The 14,417-nt window shown below is 39.0% G+C and overlaps 1 protein-coding gene across 1 annotated transcript in view; it reads left to right on the forward strand.

Annotated features, from left to right (window-relative positions):
• CNN3 (calponin 3) overlaps positions 1-14,417 on the forward strand; it is a 28,659-nt gene extending 14,242 nt beyond the window's left edge. Inside the window, exons 2-7 of the mRNA XM_081308616.1 lie at positions 8,329-8,450; positions 8,657-8,723; positions 9,837-9,974; positions 10,349-10,465; positions 12,186-12,332; positions 13,586-14,417. Coding sequence (XP_081164742.1) covers positions 8,329-8,450; positions 8,657-8,723; positions 9,837-9,974; positions 10,349-10,465; positions 12,186-12,332; positions 13,586-13,927 — 933 coding nt within the window. The 3' untranslated portion in view covers positions 13,928-14,417. The remainder of the gene's footprint in view (positions 1-8,328; positions 8,451-8,656; positions 8,724-9,836; positions 9,975-10,348; positions 10,466-12,185; positions 12,333-13,585) is intronic.

Raw genomic sequence — 14,417 nt, forward strand, 5'->3', positions numbered from 1 at the left:
CATACCTGTTCACTGCTTTTTGGTGGAGGGGGGAAACAGTACACAAGTACCCGTCCCAACTTCAAAGACAGGACATGGGCAGGTGTTCTTGGGCATGCTCTGTGTGCCTTGCTGGCTGCTGTTCACTTGCCCCTCCCCCCCAAGGAGTCTGCTCCAGGTCAGCTAGGCTCTTTTCCTGCCTGTACTAGAGACCCTTGCTTTTGGGGTAGGGAGGGAACAGGTCCCTCTTAGGTTCTTGTGATAGCTCTTTACCAGGATTCCTTGCAGTGAGCTGTTCAACATTCACATCCTATAACTATTTCTAATAGTCTTCTGGGAATTCAGAAGACTTATTTCCTCCATACTTATTCCCTCTTTGTTTAGAGTTGAATGTTCAAAATTCACTTTAGACAGTGTATGTTCTCAGCTTCATAGTCTGAAGGTTGTTTTCTAGAGAGAGAAGACAAAAGTTGACCTTGTTTTGCATTTTTCCTACTTTTTAAAAATATTTGTTTTAGGCATTGCACCAGCCTTCCTTTTAGATTACTTTAAAACTTTAACCTCTTGTAAGTTTCAAGTGTTTGTACATCAGGTGTTTTATAGTTGCTTGCCTGTAATAGGTTGGAGCTGGACTGTCCCCCAGAATTCTCACGTGCTAAAGGCTTGGTTACCAGCCTGTGAAATTATTGGTAGGTGGTGGAACTTTAAGCAAGTGGGGCCCAATGGAAGAAAGTTGTGTCAGTATGAGTGTGTCCTTAAAGGGTTTGTTGGGATGCTGGTCCCTTGGTGTCTCTCTCCCTTCCCAGTGAGCACTTTTCACCACTGGGTTCCCCATCAATAGGTTCTGCCTTGTCACAGGCCCAAAGGCAACAGGGCTCAGTGACTGTGGACTAGAACCTGTGAAACTGGGAGCCACAATAAATCTTTCCTCCTTTTTTTAATCAAGTATTTTGTTATAGTGACAGAAAGCTGACTAATACACTGACTTTGTGTATTTAGAGGAAAACAATCATGCTGGTGCCATGTGCAGATACCTTGATCTGAAGTTATACTATGCCTTTGAAGAAAAGGCCTGACTCTAAGGTGCTCTTAGCTTCACTCTTGTTTACCTGCCATAAGCAGAATTTTCTGTGGCTTTCAAATATCTTTAGCATGTTCACACCAGAGAATGACTAGGATCCTGTAGTAACCATGAGAAATGTATATGCTGTCTCTCCTGACATTGTCCCAAATGTAAAGTGATTTTCCTATAGAATGCCTACTCTCACTCCCTGTAAGATTTAAAACTGCTTTTAACAAAGAGTTCATCCTTTTCATGAGCAACAATCTTTAAAAAATGAGAATTTGGGATGCAGAGACATTCTAAGTAGAGAGACTGGGTGTATATTCAGTGGCAGGAGGCTTGCTGAGCATGGGCAAAGCCCTAGGTTTAATCCCCAGCTATGGGGGTGGAGAGAGGGGGTGGTGGTGGGGTGGGGGATGCCAAGACAGTTGAGAGGAGAGTTCAAGCAAAGACGGAGAAGCAGGCAGGAGCATCCAGAAGGTCCATGGGACTGCACCGTAGAGAAGACCAGCATCCCAGCTGAGCTTGTCTGTTTGGTTGTAGACAATAAAGTAAACTGGTTGTAGTAGGATTTCATTAACAGAAAGCTTCGTGCCTCTGTTCTTAAGCTAATATAAGGGGAGGGTATTAATTCTGAGATGTGTCACATGCTGGGATAGGCTCCTTTACCTGTAGTGGCCCTGGAGGGATGATCACAGTTTTTCCCCTGGGTGGAAATAGGGTGACCAGGGTTAAGTTACTCACTTTGGTCTCAATGGAATTGGGAACACAGATCTTTGAAATCTGACTTCAACATGTGATCTTTAGTCTGTTGTAGCCCCAATGAGAATACCTAAAAATATTTCAAAGGGCCTGGTGGACTGACATATGCCTGTAATCCCAGCTACTCTGAAGGCTGAGGCAGGAGGATTGTGAGTTCAAGTTCTAGGCCAGCCTGGGCAAGTTAGCAAGACCACATCCCCCTTTCCCTAAAGCAAAGGTTTATAAGATCTATTGTGGGAGATATTTAAGCTGGTGAGAAATGTTAAAGCTTGTCTTTTGTCCTTGCAGTAAGAATGACAAGTGATAATAAAAAGGATGGCAAGGGGAATCTGATATTGAGGTGGAAATCTATTTGTTACCTAGTTTGAGATTGTTCCTATTTTAGCCTGCATTATCCTCTTCTCCCTTTATTTTAAATATCTTTATTTTTTCAAATTTCTTTAACATACCTTCTTTATCTCTTTTATAAAATGGAAGCTTTCAGGGCAAGAGCTTTGCCTTTGAACCATGCCTTGTATGTACTAGCCATTTGAATGAATGAAGGACAGAAAGAATTAGTAATGGAGAGAGAAGTTGCAAGAAGAATCCAGGAGACACTAGAAAGATGCTGAAATTGAGGGGAATTTTATTTAGAAAGGTTGGGAAAATGCTGACTGATCCTAGTGGCTCAAAACCAGGCTGTCTCATGAGATTTCGAGATTGTATTGTAATCATCAGAGACGGTAACCTGGAATTGTGATTCTAGGTTTTAATAAGCTCTTTGATAAGAATATACAGTGAAAAGGAATATACAGGTTGACCCTCCATATCCATGGATGCTTTGTTTGTGAATTCAACCAAGCACAAATCCAAAATACTTAGGGAAAAGATTGTGTCTATACAAAACATGTACATGCCCTTTTTTCCTTGATGTTTGCTAAACCATACAGTATGCCAAATGTGCATAGCATTTGCATTATGTTAAGTTCTATAGTAATTTAGAGATGATTTAAATATACAGGGTATGCATAGTTTATATGTAAACACTGTGCCCTTTTATTTAAAAGACCTCAGCATCCATGGATTTTGGGGTCCACTGGGATCCTGGAACAGTTCCCTATGGTGGATATATGATAAGTAGTGTTAATTGTTCAGTCCACTCTAGAATGTTCCTGAGTGTGAGTGAAGCCGTCAGACAGTTCTTGTACATGAGAATCATCACCCTGCCTTATGCCAGCCATCTTTTTACTGAATGGCATTTTCATTGAATGCTTTCTACTTAGACCAAGAAGCACCAAAAAGCAGTGTAAGAGTAGTGGTTTCAGGTCAGTTGTTGAAATTTTTTTTTTTTTTAATTTGTAGTTGAGATATTTTTGAAACTTACTTAGTTTCTCCCCTTTAATGTGTCTCCCTTTTTGAGGATTCTGAGAAGGAAACTTGCCCTTTAGTGCCAGGAAGACTGTTTCTTAGTAGGAGACACACCAGATCCCTGGTTACTATCAGGAAGTACAAGCCCTTGGGACTTGTGTTTTTGAAGAGGATCTTACGCCAGTGCTGTTTAATATGCGATGAGCTATAGAAAATATGGTCAGGAAGACGTGGCCAAAGGATACCAAGAGAAGAGAGACCAGTACATTTTAATTATTCTTAATGTTTTCTTATCCTTGTTTTCATTATCACTGTCCCCAGGAGTAATTCATAATTTAGATCTTTTCCCCAGTTGCCTCCCAGCCCTGCCAGATTTAACACAAAGGAATAATATTCCTTTATTTGGAGGGTGCCAAGCTTTTTATAAAATCTGATTTTCTTTTCACCATCCACAAGGACCAGTTTGGGGCCACATTTAGGTCAGTATCACCCCCAAGTTAAGCTTGCTGAGAATGCCTGCTCTACATTCTTATGAGCTGTTTAATTTTCTTTAAAAATTAATGTTATTTTAGAGCTCTTAAAGATTAAGCGAGGGAGGTCTAAAGAAAGGCCAGGCAACTGGAAATGGCTGATTTGCATTTGAACTGAAGCATGACTCCAAACTGGTGCCATCCTGAGAGAGCAAACTGCAGAGGCTGTGAGGAAACCAGAAGCCCCCTGGGGTGAGCCCAGGACCTCCTGAAGCCTCAGGAAGAGTAGGAAGGACAGTTGGCACTGCCACTGGAGTGAGAGCAGAACAGGCTAGCACTGAGTGACAGGGAGGATGGTCAACCCATCCAGTGCTCTGAGGCCTTTCCCTTGGTTTTCACCTTCTTGGTCTTGAGGGTGTTTGATAAGAGGAGGTGGGGGAGCTTCAGTGAGGAGCCTTCAGCACACTTGTGGACCACGCTTTGACATGAAAAAGGTTGGGAGGCACCTCTGTGGAGAACTTGTGAAGGAAAAGTGGGCATATAAACAAAGGGGCTGCTGTGGACTTGTTGCTTGGACTCAGGCTGGAAGTCTGAGAAAGTAGCTTTAGAACTTTAGGTAAAATAAATCTTGGAAGAATAATGAAAATAAACAGCTCAAAGGGTGACTTTTTTCCATTCAAAAAAATTAGAGTGAAATTTCCATGAGCTATGAGTGTAAGATTGTTAAAGCTAACATTTTTGTTGTTGTTACAGGAAGAAAATACCATCATTTTCTGCCCTATCTTCAGAAATATGAAAGCTTTTTAGATGTAACTAGTGAATAAATTTTCTTAGCCAAAGCTTACCTTTTTACCCCCTAATACTGGGAATTGAATCCAGGGCCTCCCACGTGCTAGGGAAGTACTTCACCACTCAGTTATATTGCCATCCTTTTTTTATTTTGAGATGGGTTTCAATAAATTGCCCAGGCTGGCCTTGAAATTGTGATCCTCCTGCCCCAGGCTTCCTATGTAGCCTGGAATTATAAGTGTGTGCCCCATACCCTACTCAAGGCTTACTTTTTTATTGTCTTCAGTCCCTTGATTTTAATGGGCAATAGTATTTAGCTAGGTTGACTGTAGGAATCTCCACTTTTTAGAAAAATATTAGTGGTACTTGAGTGAAAAAAATCTTTGTTACTCCTTTAGTTAAAGGGAAACTGTGAGTCAAAACCAACAGTACTATGAACCTGATGCAATCCTAGTTTTGAGTTTTAGTTTATCAGGCATCAAGCTTTGCATGGATGTACTTGGGAATTGCTTCTGTGCATATGCTGTTGTAGTGGGTGTCAGAGTCAGAATCGCCTGCCAGAGCCCCCACTCCACAACCCATTACTGTTAAGGCTGAGATGTGAAGCAGGTCCATTTGACTCCATCACTTGATTTTTTTGTATTTCCCTTGAGGAGAACTGTGAAGGCAAGATGGAAATTTCTCACTGGGATCTAGGAGTCAGGTCTGTAATCACTTTGTGGTTTGGGGCATGGTACCAAATCTGTTGGATACATTTTAAACAAAGGGAATATAAATATGCTTTTATACATTTTTTTCTGGTTAAATAACATTGGCCTTATTTGGTATACAAACCATCATGATTAAAAAAAAAACTTGCCACATACTTTTATTTTTCTATATTTGAAAAACTGAGAATAATTCTTCACAAAATTTTCTTTTCTTTTTTTTTTGGTAAAGGGGATTGAACCGTTCACTGAGCGACACCTCCAGTGCTTATTTATTTCTTATTTAGACAGGGTCTCACCAAGCTGCTTAGGGCCTTGCTGAGTTGGCTGAGGTTGGCTTTGAACTTGTCATCCTCCTGCCTCTGCCTCCTGAGGCTGGGATTATAGGCATGTGCCACCATGCATGGCTCCTTACAATTTTTGATGATTGACCAAATTGTGTAGATAGCTAGAGTAGGAAGGGATTTGGTGGACTCATTGAATTCAGCCTTCCTATCAGATAGCCAGGAATTGGATCCAAAGTTAGACAAATTTGATCCATAGCAAAGACAGCTGGCATCAAGGCAGAATTCCTCACCCTACCGTATTATATCTTTCTTCAGATCTATTGAAACACATCTCCTAGTTGAGAGTGTCTCCTTCACTATTCAAATAAATCAACTTACAATCAGAGTTTGCCTTCTGTAGCTAGTGCTTAAGGAGTACTGGCTTCTCCTTCTTGTCTGTGCCTCTTGTTTATATGGAGAGTTTTTCTCCACCTAGAACAATACTCTGGTGTGAATATAGTCAAGAGTTAAAAGTTTGTCTACAACTTAATATCTATTTCATTTTCTAAAGGTACCATAACATAAGTGAATTTGTTTGATATGTTGGAGGAGATAAATTATCCAAGAATATTTATCTGTGATTGCTTCCTCTTTACCAGAGACGAGGTATATCTCTGGCAAAATCATCCCTGTCTCCCCTTTGTTGATCCCCCATCCAGAGGTCAATTTAACCCAAACTGGTGCAAAATTTAAAAATACAAGTGTTTTTCAGGGAATGAAGATATGAGGGGGCCAGGAATAATGCCACACATTAGGTAGCTTTGCATTGTGTCTGAGCACTCTTCTATAAACTAACTTCCAGGGAATATTTGATTCATGCAAATTGCAGTGTTGGTTATATTAGTATGAAAATATAAACTTTCTGGGCGTGGTGAAACATGCCTATAATCCCAGCTGCTCAGAAGGTTGAAGCAAGAGGACTGCAAGTTTGAGGCCAGCGTGGGCAATTTAGTGAGACCCTGTCCCCAAAAATAGAAAGGGCTGAGATTATAACTCAGAGGTAGAGCACTGGCCTAGTTGTGAAAGGCCCTGGGTTTAATCCCCAGTACTTCCCAAAAAAAGGGGGGGGGGATACCAACTTGCTGGGTTTCCTTTTGTACTCCTGGTTAAGTAAATCTACAGTTTAAATTATTCATTATACTGTACAGTCATTTCTCTCATTTGGGGGAGTGAGTTGTATAGGGGATAAAGAACTGGCTCAAAATGACAGTGATTAGTGAAGTCATTTCCTCTCTATCTCAAGAGTAGAACCTCATTCTTGATGGTGCGGGATGGAGAGAGTATCACTGAAAACCTCAGGTGTAGTCTAATAACATTTCAGGGCCTGTGAAGGCACATAGTGAGCCTGCAAAAGGGGGACATGACTCTTCCACTTATGTGACTTGAGAAACAGAATATTTTTCCTATCTTGGGAACTAGGCTATCATGACTGTGGACCCACATGAACAGGGACTGTAATCAAGTATGACAGTTTGCTTTTAAGACTCAGTGCTGGTTTTCACTGTTGGGTGACTTGAAAGTAAGCTGGCCACCTGCTTAATGCCTGTCCTGCTCCTGCTGACCATAATTCTCACATTTGAAAAGAACCTGAGAGTAGCCTCCAGTTTTGCGCTCTGGCACCAGGAGCCTAACTAAGCATTTCCTTTAGTTGTGCTTGGTTATTTCGTGACTTGTTACACTGGGGCTGGAAGGGCCTCCTCGTGACCAAATGTCATAGTGCCATTTCATTCAGTAATCCAACCTAATTATGTTTTACGGACAGCAAACATTTCTTCTGTTCATTTCCATTTCCAGCAATGCTACAGTTGACTCCCCCATGAACTCTGTCCCTTGGGCTTCACCTATGTGTATGTAGTTGGCACTTTTGCCTGTGATGAATGGAGACAAATGATACATGATCATTCCTTGTCCCCTGCTGTGTTCTTCCTAATAACTCATTGACCAGCCTCTAGGACAGCCTGTAGGACAAGAATAGCTTAAGAACTTGAGTATGTGATTTTTTTTCATAAAATTTATTTTTTTTAAATTTGAGTTCTGTAGTATTCTTATTATGAAGGGATCTTTTAAAACCTGTGTTTAGCAGGTAGTTTTAACATGTGTAATAATACCATAGTGTCTGTGTTTGTAAGTTGACGTTATTGTAAAAGTTAATAACCATTTTTTCTTTAGTTTTAATAAATGTTTGAGTGTCATGGCACTGTGCTGGGTACCAAAAGTGAATTAAATGCTTTGCCTTCCTGTGAGGAGTCTAATAAGACAGAGACTAACTTACACTAACAGAATTTAGATATCATAAGTACAGTTAGTACTGAGGAAAGTGTGTGTGTGTGTAGTGTGTAGTGTGTAGCAAGTATTAGGTTGAATAAAAGGCAAACACCAGTACTTTCCAGGCAACACAATGATTGGAATGATATGCTTCAGCCAGCTGAGTTGCTGTGTGAAATAGCTGCATGCATCAGAATCCTCTCCCATCTGTTTTTCCTTTTTGGGAATGTGATGATTAATGACTTAATCTTTAAAGTTTAAGCCATGGTGGATGCCATATTGTACTGCACTATTAAATCCTTGTCACTTTTTTGTCATTTGCCCTGCATCTTGAATGGGACTGTTTTATCTTGATGGATCTTTTTCTGCTCTCAGCCCCAGCTTCTCTATATGTGCTTGCTCTTCAGATTTTTGTATCATACTGTCTTCACAATTTGTGCTTAGTTCCTGAAGCTGTAACCGTTGATTAAGTTCACCAATGAACTCTAAATAGAGTGTAATTTACTGCCTGTCACAGATGTGGTCTTGATGGATAATGAAGGAAAGCAGAGCGCATTGTGAGTCAGCAGTCTGTGATGCTGTGGAGATGGTGTTCTGAAGTTAGTTCACATGTATTTCAGATTGCTTCCAAGTATGATCACCAGGCGGAAGAGGATCTTCGCAATTGGATAGAAGAGGTGACAGGCATGAGCATTGGCACCAACTTCCAGCTGGGCCTAAAGGATGGCATCATACTCTGCGAGTAAGTTAGACCTCCAGGAGTCCACTTCTCCTCTGGTCCTTTCTGCAGGCTTCGGTCTGACCCTGCTTCCTGGTCCAGGGTGTCAGATCTTGTTATTCTGCGAATGTGTTTAATGGTTTTGCTTTACTGATATTAAGGGAGCCAGTGTAATATTTCAGTCCTTGTTTATGTGTGGCCGGTAAGGTGACTTATATTTTTGTTTCTAGACTTATAAACAAGCTACAGCCAGGCTCCGTGAAGAAGGTCAACGAGTCCTCGTTAAATTGGCCTCAGGTAACAGCTAAACTAGCGCTCTCTTGTCCTGGTTGGTTTCTCTTTATGTAGAGGAAAACTTTAGGGTTTTTTTTGTTTTGTTTTGTTTTATATTACAATTTTAAAATAGAGATATTAGCAGAAATTTATTCATGTGGCTGTATTTATTTATGCAGTTTAAATAAGGGTTTCCATAATTACTTATTGAACTGGTTCTAATATCAGTAGATGTTTAGCCTAGAAATTTTCCTATATTCAATGTGTATGCATTTAGAAAGGATTTGACACAATTTACACAGAGAAATACAATCTAGACCATAAGAATAAGTGAAGGAGAAAGCAAGGCATTTAACATAACTACTGATTGACTACAGAATACTGTGTCAGACATGATCTCAGCTCATGAATGTACATGTAACAATGGAAATTTATTTGATCTGTGTATGTTTTGAGATGAGAGAACAGGAGATTAGTAGCCATATTGATTGATTGATTGGTACCTAGATTGACTCTAGGGGTGCTTAACCACTGAGCCACATCCCTAGCCCTTTTTATTTTGAGACAGGGTCTCACTAAGTTGCTTAGGGACTCAGCCTCCTGAACCACTTAGTACAGGTACGTGCCACCATACCTGGTATTATGTAACTTTTAACAAAGAAAATTCCAGGTCTGGATAGCTTTGACAGAAGTCTTAAAAATATGTATGGAAGATTTTGCCATTAGAAGCCTTAAAATTATTAAACCATTATATAACTCCTTTTCCAGTGAGAGAGCGAGCGAGCGAGAGAGAACACTATGCTTAGTATGTATGTGGTTAAGAATACTTGCCAAGTAGCTTTCTGTCTGGCATCTTCTAACTAGTCATAGACTTAGGATTTCTTTTTTTTTTTCTTTCTTTTTTTTTTTTTTGAGGTGCTGGTTATTGAACACAGGGCCATGTGCATGCTACCAAGTGCTGTACTAATGAGTTATATCCCCAGCCATTTTAATTTATTTAGAGACAATGTCTCACCAAGTGCCTCAACCTCCTGAGTAGCTGGGATTACAGGAGTGAGCTATTGTACCTGGCAATAACAGGATTTTAAAAATGTTAACATTTAGTTCTAAAAGATATCTTGCTCTTCTTCTTTGTAGTTGGAGAATATTGGCAACTTTATTAAAGCTATTCAGGCATATGGTATGAAGCCACATGACATTTTTGAAGCAAATGATCTTTTTGAGAATGGAAACATGACCCAGGTTCAGACTACACTGGTGGCTTTAGCAGGTCTGGTACGTACATGACTTTCAATGTTCATTTAAAAAAGAATCCCCCATACATGGGTGATGAATTGCATCATTGTACTCCCTTTGGGGTTCAGACCAGGTGGAGAGGGGCTGTCTCTTCTGTAACTGTTAGCTTTACGGAATGCTGCTGACATCAGCTGCCTTATACTAGATAGGTTAATTAGAGCCCTTGGGGATCAGAGGGGACAGTGCAGCTGAATAGTCTTACATATGTTTCTCACCTTCTGTTTGGTCTCACAAAAATGAAGCCTGTGTCTGTGGACATACCATTTTTTGTAGAATGTAAGACATATCATTTCTATAAAACATTGCCAGCAAAATATCTGAGGGTTGCTTCTCAGTACTATATTTCTGCCTAGGCTAAAACAAAAGGATTCCATACATCCATTGACATTGGAGTTAAGTATGCAGAAAAACAAACAAGGCGTTTTGATGAAGGGAAGTTAAAGGCTGGCCAGAGTGTGATTGGTTTGCAGGTAAGTGAAGTGGTGTTGCTTTTCAGTTACTTGTTCAATGCCATTAATCCTTGCCGTGCAAAAGTTAAATCTCTCATAAGTAAAGCCTAGATAGAAGTACTATAATGTGGATTTCTGGGATGTAATGTGTTTATACAATTTATATCTCTTTAAAGTCTTTGAGACCGTGATGATGGTTTTTAAAGAAACTTAAGGTATGTCATCTGACTTGAAAATGGTGTCTCCACGAAAAGAATTTTTTTCCTGATCATATTATTATTTTTAAGAAAATGTACTTTTTTAATTCCTAAATATTATCAGCCAAATAAAGCAATTTTACAAAATCTTAATGCCAGAGTCATTTATTTACCCTAGGAAAGCATACAGCAACTAAGGCCTGTTATTGGTTTAATTCTTGGTAAATACTTGGTTAAGATGTCTTTTTTCTCATCACATTGTCCCCTGAGTGTCACAGAAGCATCATTGCCTAAATACTATGGGCTTCACTCTCTCATACCTGCTGAATGCACTGCCCAATTGAATCTATGTGAGGTGGATTTAGTTTTATAAAGTACATAATTGTATAAGTGTTGGGAAATTGGAACCTCAATTTCTAAATAGTATAATAGTAGGTTAAATTATAACTCCATAAAGGAACTTGCCTAAGGAAAAGAAATTAGGTGATAAAATACTATGATCAGTGTGGCTTTTTTTAAGTAAAAAATATGCATGCATATTCTTATATGTAAATGTGTGTGCTTATTTGTATCATCGCTATAGATATATGCACAGACACCTCCCGGCCTTTTTTTAGAAAAGCTAAAAGTCATTCACAAATTACAGCAAATGTGTGGATGGTAGTATTACAATAATATTTTTTTCCTTTTCCGTTTTGCTAATATATATTTTCTGAATCTTTTCTAATGAATGGGTTTTACTTTCAGTGATAAAGGTTTTCTTTATTCAGTATTATTTTTAAGGTGCGGGGGGGATGGTAGAAACTTGTTTCCAGCCAGTAGAACAGGGTGTACTGGTTGGTCCTGAAGCCATATAGTCTATGGGGAGAAGTTAATTATTGTTCCTCTGAACTTGGTAGAGTTAGGATTCCTCATTCTGCCTCTTTCCTGCTCTGGCTAGTGAATGAGAGTTAAAGGAGTAAAACGTGATCGCTTTCCCATGAAAACGTTGGCAGTTTTGAAACTTAAAGAAGTACTTGTTAAGCTCCCAGAGACAATGACCGGCATTTGCCTTTCAGTTTTATGTAAATCATAGCTAAAGTAGGAAGGCATGTTGCCTGGCCTTTTGTCTGCTTCTGTGACTAAAGCAGATACCCCTTAATTTGGTTATCTGTGCTACAGAGAATAGGAGGAATTTGTCATTCTGCCATTTTAATAACATACATCCTTCAGTGTTTTCATTTGTGCAAGTTTATGGTTATGCTATGAGGTTCTAGATACTATGAATTTTTTGAAAACTTTCTTTTTAAAATTATTTGAAATTTATTTGCAAAAGCATAAAGGAGAGTTTGTATCTACTTGACCACAGACTAGGCTCAAGAGCTCATCATTGTGTGTGTGTGTGGGGGGGGGATTTAATCCAGGATCCTTTACATATTAAGCATGCACTCCTATTACTGAGCTACACCCCCCAGTCCACTTTCCATCTTTTTAGTACCACAGAGTTTTGTGTTCATATTGATGACTTCTGATAACTAATGCTAATTTTATTTTTAATTTAAAAGATGGGAACCAACAAATGTGCCAGTCAGGCAGGCATGACAGCCTATGGGACTAGGAGGCACCTTTATGATCCTAAAATGCAAACTGACAAACCTTTTGACCAGACCACAATCAGTCTCCAGATGGGCACCAACAAAGGAGCCAGCCAGGTAAGCAATAACTTTTAATACTTATAGCAAAGAGTAAAAAAGGGTTATTTTATTTGAGAACTTGCCTTAGTAATTAAAAGCTCAAAGTAGATATATTTGGTATATTGAGAGTGTATGCATCAAGAAAGTAGATTTTGCTGGGAAAGCAACATAAAGGGCTTTTACAACAGCAAAGAAAGTATGGTCTGGCTTATGTTTTTTGTTGGCAATTAAAACACCAACCTTTCTACCTAACCAGGAAAAAAAAAAAAGTTATGTTTATTAGAGTTCTTGCTCAAAAATCCATGTAAAAGATTGCTCATTTGAGTGCTGGCCTTTTGTTTTTAAAGGGTCCCTTTTAAGTTGATAGATAAAATTACCTGATGTTCTTTCTACTAAGTGCTATTTAATTAGCATTCCTATGAAATGCTGAATAGTTCCTAAAATAGTAATAAAGTAGTTCGTAAATAGTAGATGGGAATACAGCATAGTGAAAACACCAGCATTCAAACCCCACATCCAAGATAAAGTACTTCCTTGTTAAAAATAAATTACAGCACCTCAGATGATTCCACAAGCAACAAAATCCTCTCTCCCTGACCCCAAGATGAGACTTACTTGCCCTAAATGATACATGTCCCACCACAGTTTTTCATTGCTACCACTCAAGTGTTTGCTTTTTCACCCACTTTACATCTGAAAGTGTGTGCTTAACCTAAATGGGAAACTGAGGTATGAGTTATATTATCCTGAAAAAGATGGGGGCAAGCTGTTTTGAAGTGCTTGGCTTTTCTGTGATCCAGAGCCTTTTGAAGAGACTGAAGTCCTCAAGGTCTGCTGAAGCATAGTTTTTGTTGAATGAATTGTAAATGCTACAAATTGGTAAGCTGGACAGGGTATGTGGTCATAATACGCATTCAAATATGACTTTGAGGTGTGTCAGCATTATGCTTTTGATTTTACATTCTGTTTGTCTTATCCTCTCCTGGGCCCAGAGTAGGTAGTCTTGTTTCCATTTTGCAGATGAGAACCTAAAACTAAAAGTAAGTAAACTTAGTTGAGGCCAATAGCAATCCTATAGTAAAGCAAGGATTCAAAGGACAGTCTGAGCTTGTTTAAAAGGCAGTGAATATGGCAATAAAATAGTGATTTGACATCTAGTTTGGCAAGCTAGGTTTACCTCTGAACCAAATTAAATTTCATAATTTATAAAATATTGACAAGAATAGATTTTAGTTACCATTTCAACTTTTAATACTATGTTCTGCTACCAGGCGGGGATGTTAGCACCAGGTACCAGAAGAGACATCTACGATCAAAAGCTGACATTACAGCCAGTGGACAACTCGACAATTTCTCTACAGATGGGTACCAACAAAGTTGCTTCCCAGAAAGGCATGAGTGTGTATGGGCTTGGGCGGCAAGTGTATGATCCCAAATACTGTGCTGCTCCGACAGAACCTGTCATTCACAATGGAAGCCAAGGCACAGGAACAAATGGGTCAGAAATCAGTGATAGTGATTATCAGGCAGAATACCCAGATGAGTACCATGGCGAGTATCAAGATGACTACCCCAGAGATTACCAGTATGGTGACCAAGGCATTGATTACTAGATTCTCGTGGAGGAGTTCAGTATTTAGTCCATTGTTTTTATTCAGTGAGAACCAAGCTAGCCTTGAGTAATTTTTATCTTGTCTTCCTAAAACACTATTATGCTTATTGTACTTTTAAAAATAAATAAAAAAACAAAAAACTTGCCTTACATACATTCCTTTTTCTGCCTCTTCCCTAAATAGTTGCCTTTTAGTGCTGTAACAGTTAAATCCTACAGCATAACCAATAACTTGCATATGAAGTAAAAAGGAATACTGTGAAAGGGGAGTACTCTTGTACAGCCAGTTCTTTTATTAAAGATCTATACATTTTTACAATCTTACTGTATTTTCAAACTATTGGGAACCTTTTTTTTTTTTTTTTTTTTTTTTTACAGTTTAGTGTATCTGGTTTCTACATGGAAGACTTAAGTTCATGCTTATTGCTAAATGTGGTCTTTGCCAACTAAATCTAAGATGCAGCATTTTAGAAATTTACATATCATTGTTT

The sequence above is a fragment of the Spermophilus citellus genome (genome assembly GCF_964194105.1).
Source record: "Spermophilus citellus genome assembly, chromosome: 9".
NCBI classification, from domain to species: Eukaryota; Metazoa; Chordata; class Mammalia; order Rodentia; family Sciuridae; genus Spermophilus; species Spermophilus citellus.